The 14,810-nt window shown below is 42.8% G+C and overlaps 1 protein-coding gene across 2 annotated transcripts in view; it reads left to right on the plus strand.

Annotated features, from left to right (window-relative positions):
- Nucleotides 1-14,810, plus strand: part of MOB3B (MOB kinase activator 3B) — a 116,579-nt gene that overhangs the window by 18,913 nt on the left and 82,856 nt on the right. For both annotated transcript variants that reach the window (XM_077249270.1, XM_077249271.1), the window contains exon 2: nt 7,236-7,754. In XM_077249270.1, the coding sequence (XP_077105385.1) occupies nt 7,337-7,754 (418 nt within the window). In that variant the 5' untranslated portion in view covers nt 7,236-7,336. The remainder of the gene's footprint in view (nt 1-7,235; nt 7,755-14,810) is intronic.

The raw sequence follows: 14,810 nt of genomic DNA on the forward strand, positions 1-14,810 counted from the left end.
ATCTATGGGGCAACGGTGCAGAGCACTATATATGGCACAGATTTATATGGCACATCTATGGGGCAACAATGAACAGTGCAGAGCATATATGGCACTGCTTTATATGGAGCATCTATGGGGCAACAATGAACAGTGCAGAGCATATATGACACAGCTTAATAAGGAGCATCTATGGGGCAATAATGAACAGTGCAGAGCATATATGGCACTGCTTTATAAGGAGCATCTATGGGGCAATAATGAACAGTGCAGAGCATATATGGCACTGCTTTATAAGGAGCATCTATGGGGCCATAATGAATGGTGCAGAGCAATGGCACAGCTTTATAAGGAGCATCTATGGGGCCATAATGAACCGTGCAGAGCATTCTATATGGTACAGCTATATATGGAGCATCTATGGGGCAATAATCAACGGTATGGAGCATTATATATGGCACTGCTTTATATGGAACCTCCTTTGGGGCAATAATGAACGGTATGGAGCATCTATTTTTATTTTTGAAATTCACCGGTAGCTGCTGTATTTTCCACCCTAGGCTTATACTCGAGTCAATAAGTTTTCCCAGTTTTTTTTGTGGCAAAATTAGGGGGGTCGGCTTATACTCGGGTCGGCTTATACTCGAGTATATACGGTAATTTATTACCCATAATGTTGCTACACAGGCCTGATGTAGTCCACGTTCTCTGATGTCTCCGGCGTCTGTGAATAGCAGTAAAGTGACCGCTATTCACAGGTAGTGTTAGGCCACTTCTTGATGACCATCTTTACAGTATTCCATGATATAGCTGATACCTTGGACACTTTTGTGCACCGTTTCCCTGACTGATAACTTTCAGCGATGAGATCCCTTTGCTGTGTTTTAGGCTGTTTTTGGACCATGGCTTAAAGGGAACCTGTCACCCCCAAAATCTAAAGGTACCTTCACACTAAACGATATCGCTAGCGATCCGTGACGTTGCAGCGTCCTGGCTAGCGATATCGTTTAGTTTGACACGCAGCAGCGATCAGGATCCTGCTGTGATATCGCTGGTCGTTGAACAAAGTTCAGAACTTTATTTGGTCGTCAGACCGGCGTGTATCGTCGTGTTTGACACCAAAAGCAACGATACCAGCGATGTTTTACACTGGTAACCAGGGTAAACATCGGGTTACTAAGCGCAGGGCCGCGCTTAGTAACCCGATGTTTACCCTGGTTACCAGAGTAAAATGTAAAAAAAACAAACTACATACTCACCTTCGCGTCCCCCGGCGTCCGCTTCCCACACTGACTGAGCGCCGTAAAGTGAAAGTGAAAGTACAGCACAGCGGTGACGTCACCGCTCTGCTGTTAGGGCCGGCGCTCAGTCAGTGCAGGAAGCGGACGCCGGGGGACGCGAATGTAAGTATGTACTGTTTGTTTTTTTTACATTTTACGCTGGTAACCAGGGTAAACATCGGGTTACTAAGCGCGGCCCTGCGCTTAGTAACCCGATGTTTACCCTGGTTACCCGGGGACCTCGGCATCGTTGGTCGCTGGAGAGCGGTCTGTGTGACAGCTCTCCAGCGATCAAACAGCGACGCTGCAGCGATCGGCATCGTTGTCGCTATCGCTGCAGCGTCGCTTAATGTGAAGGTACCTTAAGATGAGCTAAGCCCACCAGCATCAGGGGCTTATCTACAGTGTTCTGTAATGCTGTAGATAAGCCCCCGATGTATCCTGACAGATGAGAAAAAGAGGTTAGATTATACTCAACCTGGGTGGGTGGTCCGATCCGATGGGCGTCGCGGTCCGGTCTGGGGCCTCCTATCTTCATAGGATGACGTCCTCTTCTTGTCTTCACGCCGCAGCTCCGGCGCAGGCGTGCTTTGTCTGCCCTGTTGAGGGCGGAGCAAAGTACTACAGTGTGCAGGTGCCGGGCCTCTCTGACCTTCCCCTTTCAAATTTTTCCCAATTTTTCGGACTGACTGACCTTCATTTCTTAAAGTAATGATGGCCACTCGTTTTTCTTTACTTAGCTGCTTTTTTCTTGCCGTAATACAAATTCTAACAGTCTATTCAGTAGGACTATCAGATGGGTATCCACCAGACTTCTGCACAACACAACTGATGGTCCCAACCCAATTTATAAGGCAAGAAATCCCACTTATTAAACCTGACAGGGCACACCTGTGAAGTGAAAACCATTCCCGGTGACTACCTCTTGAAGCTCATCAAGAGAATGCCAAGAGTGTGCAAAGCAGTCATCAAAGCAAAAGGTGGCTACTTTTAAGAACCTAGAATATAAGACATAATTTCAGTTGTTTCACACTTTTTTGTTAAGTATATAATTCCACATGTGTTAATTCATAGTTTTGATGCCTTCAGTGTGAATGTACAATTTTCATAGTCATGAAAATACAGAAAAATCTTTAAATGAGAAGGTGTGTCCAAACTTTTGGTCTGTACTGTATGTACTTGTGTTTTTTCCCATTCCTTTAAAAAATGCTGCGAAAACACTGAAAAAAATTGACATGCTGCAGGTTTTGAAAAAAAAAAAAGCTTTGTAGGTTCAAATCTCTAAGAAAAAAAGCAGCATGTGCATGAGATCTCTGAAATCTCATTCACCTTGCTGATACTGTAATACACTGCATTCTTTCTATGGCAAAAACACAGAGGGGGGGGGAATGTAGCAAAAACACAATGTGTGAAGAACTGGAAAAATAAAACCAAACACATTTACAGTTGTGGCCAAAAGTATTGACACCCGTGCAATTCTGTCAGATAATACTCAGTTTCTTCCTGAAAATGATTGCAAACACAAATTATTTGTTATTCTTATCTTCATTTAATTTGTCTTAAATGAAAAAAACACAAAAAGAATTGTCCTAAAGCCAAATTGGATATAATTCCACACCAAACATAAAAAAGGGGGTGGACAAAAGTATTGGCACTGTTCAAAAAATCTTGTGATGCTTCTCTAATTTGTGTAATTAACAGCACCTGTAACTTACCTGTGGCACCTAACAGGTGTTGGCAATAACTAAATCATACTTCCAGCCAGTTGACATGGATTAAAGTTGACTCAACCTCTGTCCTGTGTCCTTGTGTGTACCACATTGAGCATGGAGAAAAGAAAGAAGACCAAAGAACTGTCTGAGGACTTGAGAAACCAAATTGTGAGGAAGCATGAGCAATCTCAAGGCTACAAGTCCATCTCCAAAGACCTGAATGTTCCTGTGTCTACCGTGCGCAGTGTCTTCAAGAAGTTTAAAGCCCATGGCACTGTGGCTAACCTCCCTAGATGTGGATGGAAAAGAAAAATTGACAAGAGATTTCAACGCAAGATTGTGCGGATGTTGGATAAAGAACCTCGACTAACATCCAAACAAGTTCAAGCTGCCCTGCAGTCCGAGGGTACAACAGTGTCAACCCATACTATCCGTCGGCGTCTGAATGAAAAGGGACTGTATGGTAGGAGACCCAGGAATACCCCACGTCTTACCCCGAGACATAAAAAAAGCCAGGCTGGAGTTTGCCAAACGTACCTGAAAAAGCCTAAAACGTTTTGGAAGAATGTTCTCTGGTCAGATGAGACAAAAGTAGAGCTTTTTGGGCAAAGGCATCAACATAGAGTTTACAGGAGAAAAAAAGAGGCATTCAAAGAAAAGAACACGGTCAAACATGGCGGAGGTTCCCTGATGTTTTGAGGTTGCTTTGCTGCCTCTGGCACTGGACTGCTTGACCGTGTGCATGGCATTATGAAGTCTGAAGACTACCAACAAATTACAAATTTTGCAGCATAATGTAGGGCCCAGTGTGAGAAATCTGGGTCTCCCTCAGAGGTCATGGGTCTTCCAGCAGGACAATGACCCAAAACACACTTCAAAAAGCACTAGAAAATGGTTTGAGAGAAAGCACTGGAGACTTCTAAGGTGGCCAGCAATGAGTCCAGACCTGAATCCCATAGAACACCTGTGGAGAGATCTAAAAATGGCAGTTTGGAGAAGGCACCCTTCAAATATCAGGGATCTGGAGCAGTTTGCCAAAGAAGAATGGTCTAAAATTCCAGCAGAGCATTGTAAGAAACTCATTGATGGTTACTGGAAGCGGTTGGTCGCAGTTATTTTGGCTAAAGGTTGTGCAACCAAGTATTAGGCTGTGGGTGCCAATACTTTTGTCTGGCCCATTTTTGGAGTTTTGTGTGAAATGATCAATGTTTTGCTTTTTGCTTCATTCTCTTTTGTGTTTTTTCCATTTAAAACAAATTAAATGAAGATAATAATACCAAAGAATTTGCAATCATTTTCAGGAAGAAACTGAGTATTATCTGACAGAATTGCAGGGGTGTCAATACTTTTGGCCACAACTGTACATAGATCTCCGCTGTTGGATGGTGGCTGTCATACTTACTCGTGTGCCTGAAAGCCACAAATAGGTGAAAAAAAGGACGTGGTTAGAATTAACTGGTAAAAAATGTCCCATCATGTACACAGTGATAGTATAGATAATAGCCTGAATAAGCTTGTGGTGGTCCGATCACTTATTCCCATACTGGGGACAAATAACTGTGCAAATAAGGGACCATGCAATGGAGCACATAATGAATTGTCTGTGTGACTGGATGGAAAATCTGGATATGTAAAGCCAGTTCACACAGAAGCCATTCTATGGGTGCGTGTTGACGGTCCGTAATCACGCCCAAAGCGCCGCCCCCTTCTGTACGCTTGGTGATTCCGGATGTGTTCATTGCACACATCCAGAATCACCGCACTCCATACATAGGGCCCTGTGTTTTACCTTGCGGCGACGGAGCGTCACCGCAAGGTAAACAGACATGCTGCGTTCTAAAAAGACGTGCCACATGTCCAGTTACGCAGGGCTGCCGGATGTGTGTTCGGACGCATAGTGGAGATGGGATTTCCTAAAATCCCCTCCACTATGCTGTAACATCTGGACGCTGCGGATTGAGCGCTGCGGCTGTACGCAGCGTTCAATCCGCAGCTAATCCGGATGTAATCCGGCACGTGGAAACATACCCTTATCGGAGAAAGCTCGGACTCCTGTAGGTTACAATGGTGACCAACAGTTGCTTTCTCAGCAAGTTCTGGTTATGGCTTCACGTCAGAAGTATCATGAGTTACTAAAGGATTAATTGCATAAGATATCGTGTTCCCAGACATAAGGAGAAAGGCAGATAATATGGTGAACACTTATTGAATGGATTTCTTGTCTAGTAATTCTGTAACTTGGGATGACCTCTGGAGCACATACAATGTCAGGCCACCAACATTTGTACAAGCGAGGTTTTGATTTTTCGATTTTAGATCTTCAGTAATGAATCTGCATATAAATACACAATAGCCCGTGTTTTGTGGCTAACTTGTAAATATTAGTGATGAGCGAGTGTACTCGTTGCTCGAGTTTTCCCAAGCACGCTCGGGTGATCTCCGAGTATTTGTTAGTGTTCGGAGATTTTGTTTTCCCTGCCGCAGCTGGATGATTTGCGACTACTATACAGCTTGATTACATGTGGGAATTCCCTAGCAACCAGGCAACCCCCACATGTACTCAGGCTGGCCAATAGCTGTAAATCAAGCAGCTGAATCTACAAAAACTAAATCTCCGAACACTAACAAATACTCGGAGACCACCTGAGCGTGCCTGGGAAACCTCGAGCAACGAGTATACTCGCTCATCACTAGTAAATATTAATATTCTGTGCAAATGTCCTACAGGCTAAAAAGTATGATGCTGATCACTGTTTATCCCCACTGCTATATGAGTGCCATATATGCTCATTCTCCACCATTGGCCTACAAAAGAACACTTGCCAGCTGATCTGATGGCCTTTGCTATGTGGACTGAATGATATCGTTTTTAGCAGGCTGTCGCCCCTCATAAACAGGCAGTGTGCTGCTATCATCATCATTTACACTTACCTATACAATGTTATTATTATTATTTATTTATATAGCACCATTAATTCCATGGTGCTGTACATGAGAAAAGGGGTTACATACAGGGTTATAGATATCATTTACCGTAAACAAATTTACAATGACAGACTGGTACACAGGGGAGAGGACCCTGTCCTTGCGGACTTACATTCTACGGGATAATGGGGAAGAGACAGTAGGTCGAGGGTGCAGCAGCTCTGGTGGTGATGAGGCGGCAGCTCTGGTGGTGGTGAGGCGGCAGCTCGGGTGGTGGTGAGGTGGCAGTTCGGGTGGTTGGTGAGGCGGCAGCTCGGGTGGTTGGTAAGCCGGCAACTCGGGTGGTGGTGAGGCGGCAGAATGGTTATTGCAGGCTGTAGGCTTTCCTGAAGAGATGGGTTTTCAGGTTCCATCTGAAAGATCCGAGAGTGGTGGATAATCGGACGTGTTGAGGCGTGGAATTCCAGAGGATGGGGGATATTCGGGAGAAATCTTGGAGGTGGTTGTGTGAGGAACGAATAAGTGTGGAGGAGAGTAGTAGGTCTTGGGAGAATCGAATATTACTTGAGGGAAGATAGTGGGAGATTACTTCAGAGATATATGGAGGAGACAGGTTGTGGATGGCTTTGTAGATCAGTGTAGTGTTAGTAGTTTGAACTGGATTCGTTGGGGAATTGGGAGCCAGTGGAGGGATTTCCAGAGGGGAGAAACAGGGGAGTAGCCAGGAGAGAGGTGGATTAGCCGGGCAGCAGAGTTGAGGACAGACTGGAGTGGTGCAAGAGAGTTAGCGGGGAGGCCACAGAGGAGAGTATTGCAGTAATCGAGGCGGGAGATGTTCATCAGCTTTTGTAAAAGGAATCTGTCAGTAACATAACCCCCCATACCACATATATATAATAATGCGGGGATTTTTGTTGTTGTTGAATGCAGTCTTTACTCTTGTGTCCATGGGCTGTGTCTGAATACGCAGCCCTGCTTCATTGTAGTGACTTGGGCTGAGCTGCAATATCACACACAACCTGTGGCTACTGGCCATGTTTTTGCTAATCCTGATAACCTGCTGTGTAGGGGTTAGTTTACCAATAATTCTGTTGTCATTCTGGAGGGTGGGCTAAAATTTTGACATAATACATCTGTATACAATTCTGCATTGTTTTTAGTCTTGATCAGTAACCAAAATGCTAAGCAGCTGGAGAAGAAGTCTGATTTGTCACATTACGGGAGAACAATAAAGAGGCTGTAAGCCCCCCTAATGTATAGTGCCATGGCTAATGGGTATTAATAATACAAATACATGTCATTGTCCATTCATTTATTTAAAACTTACTTTTCTCCCCAGAAAAATGAAGTTTCCCAGAAAATAGGCCAACAATTACTTTGTTTGGACAATCCCAAGTTCAAGTTGCGTGATCACAAGGATATAGCAAACATTTAATCGCCATGTCTATAGGACTAAAGCAAGTGTTTAACAAAGACAAGACTTTCAGACCTAAACGAAAATTTGACCCTGGCACGCAAAGGTTTGAATTACATAAGCGGGCACAAGCATCCTTAAGTTCTGGAGTTGACTTGAAAGCCACAGTTCAGCTGCCCAGTGGAGAAGACCTCAATGACTGGGTGGCTGTTCATGTAGTGGACTTTTTCAATAGGATTAACCTCATCTATGGTACCATTTGTGACTTTTGCACTGAACGAACATGTCCTGTTATGTCTGGAGGTCCAAAGTATGAGTATAGATGGCAAGATGACATGAAATACAAGAAGCCCACTGCCTTACCAGCACCTCAGTATATGAACCTACTCATGGATTGGATTGAAGTACAAATTAATAATGAAGATATATTTCCTACAAGCGTGGGTAAGCATGAATTCAGAAAATGCTACCTTTCTTTTAAGCGTCAAAAAGATGTGCGGTAAGCATCCTGCATACATTTAAATGTCTTGTGTTTCTAATCACTGCCTGCGTGAAATGGTTTATTAGGCCTTTACAGCGGAAATCTGAACATAAATTTGTGCTCTTCGCTTTGTAGCATTGCAGTGTAAGTAACAAGAACTGATCCATTTACATAATGTTCTCTGGAAAGAGCCAGTGCTTTATTTGCCCTTCAAAACCAAACTGAATTAGGGCATTTTGTGTCTTGTTTTTGATGAGCCCTGAGTTTTAGAAAGAAGATCAGTGATAATAGTAAATGTGAAGGCTTAAATTTGGACAAAGATGCATGAGAAAGGTAGGAAAGTTTAAAATATGCTGACGAAAGAGTCGGTATGAAACGCGTATATGTACATTTTAATAAAGCTTCCAAACCATAGTCAACTTTTTCTGGTATCTTCTGCAAGCAGAATGGCATGATCACCACCTTAACCCTACTGTTATATTGGTCTATACCTATGGACTGTTTGGATCCCGCCAGAAGGTTGCCAGCAGCAGCTTCATTAATTCATTAATTCGCCAATAAGACCGAGGTAGGTGTTGGGTCCTGCACACAACACAATAAGGTGAGCAGGGACCTGTGGAGGACCTGTGAGATGTGATAATACTCACACTCCCTCAGCTACCATACTCAATACCCTATGAAGTGCTCTTTCTTTTTCTTCTAGATTCCACCCTTCTAGTCAGGTTTTAGAAAGTGGGAGCTACAGAACAGAAGGTTCCGGCTCTAAATGTTTTATGATGTCTATGGTATGAACAGGAGTTTGGGGCTTCATTAGTTCTTTTGAGTAGTTTGAAACTAAGGTGTTTTTGACTTTTAATCAGATGTTACATGGCTTATAAGTCTCCTCTTTCTGACATGCCAGGCTTGGCTTGTCACTCTCCGCATGGAGAAATGTTACACCTTAGAATTAGATGTCATCAGATTTTGCAAACAAAAAACAGTCTACATTATTAAGTAGTTCTTCTAGACCTGAGAAGGCTTGTATACTTTAAAAATTCATTGTGGTATAGCTGTATAATTCTCTATGAAAGTTTTCTGACGTTATAATGAACATTTTATGAGTCCACCAGTTCTGGTTCTGACTATTTTCAGTGTGGTTTATTTATTTCGGACTCCACTGACAATCTGCATAAAAAAAAGGTGACGTTATTTATTTTTCTTTTTGCAGAGCACATTTCGAAATGTTGCCGTTTGGACAGAAGTGTAGTTTTCCCAGACTAGATAGAGACCTTATTCAAGTATTCGAGTATGTTAATTGTTTTATCATATGTGAATTCTCAAGCACATGCTGCTCTAAAAGCCACATAAAAGAACTTAAGATGGTTAAGTGTGTGAGAGACTGACGAAAGGTGTAAGATTAATAGGATAGCGCATTCACCCCTATCTCTTGCCATCAAAAGTGCCGATTCATTATTTTGTGTTTCAAAAAAATTAAGGATCGGGCATGTTGGATTTATGTGTTTGATCCTTTTTCCTGCTAAGAGATCAGACACTGTCTGTATGGTCAGCGCTTGCTTGCGCCTCCCTTATAGAATAATGCAAGCTCACTGAGCCTATATGTTTCTGGGGATATCAGAGTATATATCTGTCGCTGAATGACAGCTATCTCACATGGAAAAAATGTAATATGTAGGATTCCATAGATTTACTTTAAACCATGTAAATAAATATAGATAGTCATCTTTCTACTTGGGGTAGGGGGGCTGGAGGGAGAGCTTTTGGTCAGATTATTCCCTAGACTTTGGGCTTTATTGGTAAGGCATGACTGTGCAGCTTGGGAAGAATCCCACTTAACAAGTTACACAGGGTCACCCTACACAATAAACATTTGTTCTTTTCTCCCACATCTGTATCTCTAAAGCTGACAGGAAGTCATACATAGGTTAAGTGAAAATAACAAACCAGGACAAGGTGCGTAACAGAACATATGGGCAGAAGCCGTAAATCCCGGCAGGCTACAATTGTTTATAGGATTTCGAGGTGTAGTAAACTGATGACAAGTGCAAACGTTGCCAGGGTCATTTCAGAGCATGCTCCAATAGTGTTCCTTAAAGTGCTTACATGTCTTCCTTTATAGCTTTACAGGGATTTAATTATTTTGTTCTTCCAGGGCTTGCTTCACACTATTTTGCAGATGCTTTTTTTTTCTCAGATGGAAACATGTACTTTTTCCTAAACTACTTGTTTGATCCATCACTTTGCAAATAATTACAAAAAGTACACCAGAATGATAAACTTGATGGGCGAGATTAATGTATAATGCCAAAAACATGTATATTATAATGAAAATGACGCTAATCGCTTCACATCAATCACTGTGACACGTAAACACTTTATATGCATTGCTGTGACTAGTGTATGTCACATATGCATTTTGCACAAAAAATGGTGCATGCGATCAATATCTTTTATGGCTCCTCTGAGACAAGCCTTCTTTTCTAGATATCTTTTCAAAAAATTGTCAATGGAGTTAAGAAAGGTGGCTAAAACTTAGAGTAGGCAGCACGGTGGCTCAGTGATTAGCCTTGCAGCACTGGGGTCCTGGGTTCAAATCCCACCAAGGACAACATCTGCAAGGAGTTTGTACGTTCTCCCCATGTTTGCGTGGGTTTCCTCCATTGCTTCGGTTTCCTCCCACACTCCAAAGACATAATGATAGGGTACTTAGATTGTGTGACCCGATGGGGACAGCGATGATGTCTGTAAAGCGCTGCAGAATTAATGGCGCTATATAAGCAAAGCATAATAAATAAAATAGATGTACATTATGTTCTTCACTTTTTTAGCACACTGTCAGACATCTGGCACAATTTCCATAATGTATTGCATTCATTTCTTACATTAGGGCTCACGCGTTTCCACCATTTCAAAATGATTAGAGGTTTTTTTGTACAGCACATGGTAAAACGTAGAGAAGTCCAAATATGTTTCCTGTTTAACCTCTAGTTATGAAGGTGTACTATGCAAGTTTCTGAGGTTATATTCTAAGGTCTACAGAAATTATCCCTTACAATGGGGCCATGACTTACTTTCCTGTTATTGTGAACTTGTAACCATTAGGCTTTTAACGAAATCTCTGACAATGATGTCAGATACGCTATGCCCCGGTGAATACAATTCATGTCATGCAGCTTTCGTTTGACGTCCATCTTACGGTTGTTACAGGTCGTTTGGCCGTTTGTTGGATTGCATATTTAGGATGTACTTGACACAGTTATCATTTGGAGCTATTGTTAAGTATGTAACCAGATGGTCAGCCCGAGCCATTAATTACTCATCTACCCTAGCCAAGCCTACATAGCAAATGCTAACGCCTAATTCCCATGGTTCTCTGGGTCGTCGTTGCTATTTAAGAAATAACGTAGCAGATGTTGCACAGGTCAAATAACAGGCTGAAAAGAATATTAATTATGCCATCAAAATATTTGTCAAAATGCTAATTTTTATGTTCAGCCCAATAGTTTTCCGTAACTCGTCAGCTAATGGACAGATTCAAGTCACAGTTTAGGTTGTTTCAGTGAGTATAGGAAATCCAAATATTTTTTGTTTCAGTGAATGGAACTGTATTGTAGTCCTACTAACAGCTGGTGGCCAGGAGCTAAGACTTAGTAAGGGTATGTGCACACGCTGAGGATTAGCAGCAGGAAAATCAGCTGCAAATTCTGATGTGTTGGCAGGAAAACATAAAATGTGAGTTTCACCGCACATCACAGCCCAGTATCCCAGCGCACACTTGCGGCCAATGAAAGCAGAGGAGAGAGGGAAAGCACGCGCTGGATACTGGGCAGTGAGGTGCGGTGAAACACTGCCCACAGCCCAGTCAATCAGCGGGGTGCTGAATCAAGGAAGTCTGGAAGTTGACGTGACATCTGCAGATTCCAGCGGTGGCTGCAGCCGGGGTCACGTGGTGCCAAGTGAGCGAGTAGCAATAACAGCGCTCACAGGCAGATATGGCAGCACTATGTGTTTACAAAAATAATTATTTAAAAGGTGTAAATTGATGGGCGCATTATACAATATAGTGGATCACCTCTTTAAAGGGGATATCTGGGATTTTAGAAAAAAAAGTAATGTAGCTAACGGAGGAAACTAGTTGTCTGTTGTACCTGGCATCGATCATTGACCGCTCCTACCAGAGATTCAGGTGCTCCCCATCAACAGAGCAACAGTTTCTCTTCCTGTTGACAGGGCAGAACTACTGGGGTCATGCCGATTGACAGCTGACTTCTCCCAGTTAGGCATTAGAGAGTCGGCTGTCAATCAGCATGATGCCAGTAGTTCCGCCCTGTCAACAGGAAAAGAATAAGGATTAGCTGAATCTCTGGTAGGAGCCGTCAATGACCAGCACCAGGTACAACAGACAGGTAGTTGCCTCTGTTAGCAGCTACATGCCTTTTTTTTAAAGTCCCAGATATCCCCTTTAAGGAAGTCTTGTGGATGGCAGGGCAGAGAAGCTTTACCCTTACCTTGAGAATTAAAAGGAACCTGTCACCCCCAAAATGGAAGTTGAGCTAAGCGCACCGGCATCAGGGGCTTATCTACAGCATTCTGGAATGCTGTAGATAAGCCCCTGATGTATCCTGAAGGATGAGAAAAAGAGGTTAGATTATACACACCCAGGGGCGGTCCCGCTGCTGTCCGGTCTGATGGGTGTTGCGGTCCGGTCCGGGGCCTCCCATCTTCTTACGATGACGTCCTCTTCTTGTCTTCGCGCTGCAACTCCGGTGCATGCGTACTTTGTCTGCCCTGTTGAGGGCAGAGCAAAGTACTGCAGTGCGCAAGCGTCGGGCCTCTCTGACCTTTCCCGGTTCCTGCGCACTGCAGTACTTTGCTCTGCCCTCAACAGGGCAGACAAAGTAAGCCTGCACCGGAGCCGCAGCGTGACTACAAGAGGACGTCATCGTAAGAAGATGGGAGGCCCTGGACCGGACCGCGACGCCCATCGGATCGGACCGCCCACCCAGGTGAGTATAACCTAACCTCTTTTTCTCATCTTTTAGGTTTCATCGGGGGCTTATCTACAGCATTCCAGAATGCTGTAGATAAGCCCCTGATGATGGTGGGCTTAGCTCACCTTCGATTTTGGGGGTGACAGGTTCCCTTTAAAGTGAATGATCTAAGCTGTAGTACTCGAGAACAGCTACAATTGCAAGGATAAGTCATCAACATCTAAATCCCAGACTTGTCCCTTACATATGAAACTTCAAAACTACTGTGAGCTAGTAAAATACATTTATTCTGAATGCATAATTATTGTTGGCGCAATTTACACTGAATATTACTGTATTACTATCAATTATTACCAAAATAGTATTCATAAAACTTAAGAACTTAATGCTGCCCAACAAAAACACAAAATACTACTCAAAAAAAAATGTGCGATATGAATAAGGGTATGTGCACACGTCCGGATTTCTTGCAGAAATTTCCTGAAGAAAACCGGAAATTTTCTGCAAGAAATCCGCTTTTTTTTTTTTGCGTTTTTTTTCCGTTTTTTTCGCTGTTTTTTTTAGCATTCTGCAAGCGAAATTAGCTTGCAGAATGCTAAAGTTTTCCAAGCGATCTGTAGCATCGCTTGGAAAACTGACTGACAGGTTGGTCACACTTGTCAAACATACTGTTGACAAGTGTGACCAACTTTTTACTATAGATGCAGCCTATGCAGCATCAATAGTAAAAGATAGAATGTTTAAAAATAATAAAAAAAATGCTTATACTCACCCAGACGATCTCCTCAGCGGCGTCCGTTCCTCTTCCTATAGCTGGTGTGTGCGCGCAGGACCTTCCATGATGTCGCGGTCATGTGAGCGGTCACATGACCGCTCACGACCAATCACAAGACAGTGACGTCATCACAGGTCCTTCACCGCACACCAGCTATGAGAACCGAAGCGGCAGCATGCAGCGGTGAGGCGGGAACACTGTGGGGGACATCGAAGGTGAGTATAGGACTATTTTTTATTTTAATTCTTTTATTTTTGGCCAATTATATGGTGCCCAGTGCGTGGAGGAGAGTCTCCTCTCCTCCACACTGGGTACCAACCGCACATAATCTGCTTACTTCCCGCATGGTGTGCACAGCCCCGTGCGGGAAGTAAGCAGATCAATGGACTCCTAGGTGTGCGGAATCCCCGCAATTCCGCATTTTTAATGAACATGTTGCTTTTTTTTCCGCTATGCGATTTTTTCGCGGAAAAAATCGCAACATTTGCACAAAAAATGCGGAATACACGGTAAATAATAGGAGGCATATGTTAGCGTTTTTTTTTCGCGTTTTTATCGTGGTTTTATAGCGGAAAAAACGCGAAAAAAACGCAAAAAATCCTGACGTGTGCACATACCCTCGCAGTCTTGTAGCAACAGAATGTGCAGTTATTTAACAGTAACAAGCAGGTGAAAACTGGCATTTAACACTATTAACATTAAACTGGTCCATTTCCAATCGCAGAATGAAGGATGTGGGTGGATATAAGATGTGACTGCCAGGCCTGAGGCTATAATCATATGGGCTTGAATGCCTTATAAATTACTACATGATGTGGGTAAATTGGGGCTAATGGTACTTATTATATCAGTAGTAATAGAATGTTATGAGGTATGTGTATAGGGGGCCCTTGTGATAGATTTCCGCTAGTTACTTTCACTTTTTAAGAAGATATTTAGCAAGAAGCAGGTCATGACTAAAATTCTTAATCAGATTCATGGGGGTAAGTGAAATAAACTTGGAACAAATCCACAATAGACTACATGAGATGAAATGGCTATATACCGTAAGTGGTGTATGTTAGACAAGCCATTAACATATTGTATGCACTGAGTGCTGGCTCTGATACAGGGTAAAAACACGTGGATACCTACAACGGGCCGCACATAAAAATAATTTTCCTTATTAAACCAAGCACAAAAATCAATTATCCTCTTAAATAAAACTTTTTATTAGAATGACTATTGATCAGTTATTTTATTTTCCTATAAAAGGA

This window comes from Ranitomeya variabilis, chromosome 1, assembly GCF_051348905.1.
Source record: "Ranitomeya variabilis isolate aRanVar5 chromosome 1, aRanVar5.hap1, whole genome shotgun sequence".
In the NCBI taxonomy this organism is placed as follows: domain Eukaryota; kingdom Metazoa; phylum Chordata; class Amphibia; order Anura; family Dendrobatidae; genus Ranitomeya; species Ranitomeya variabilis.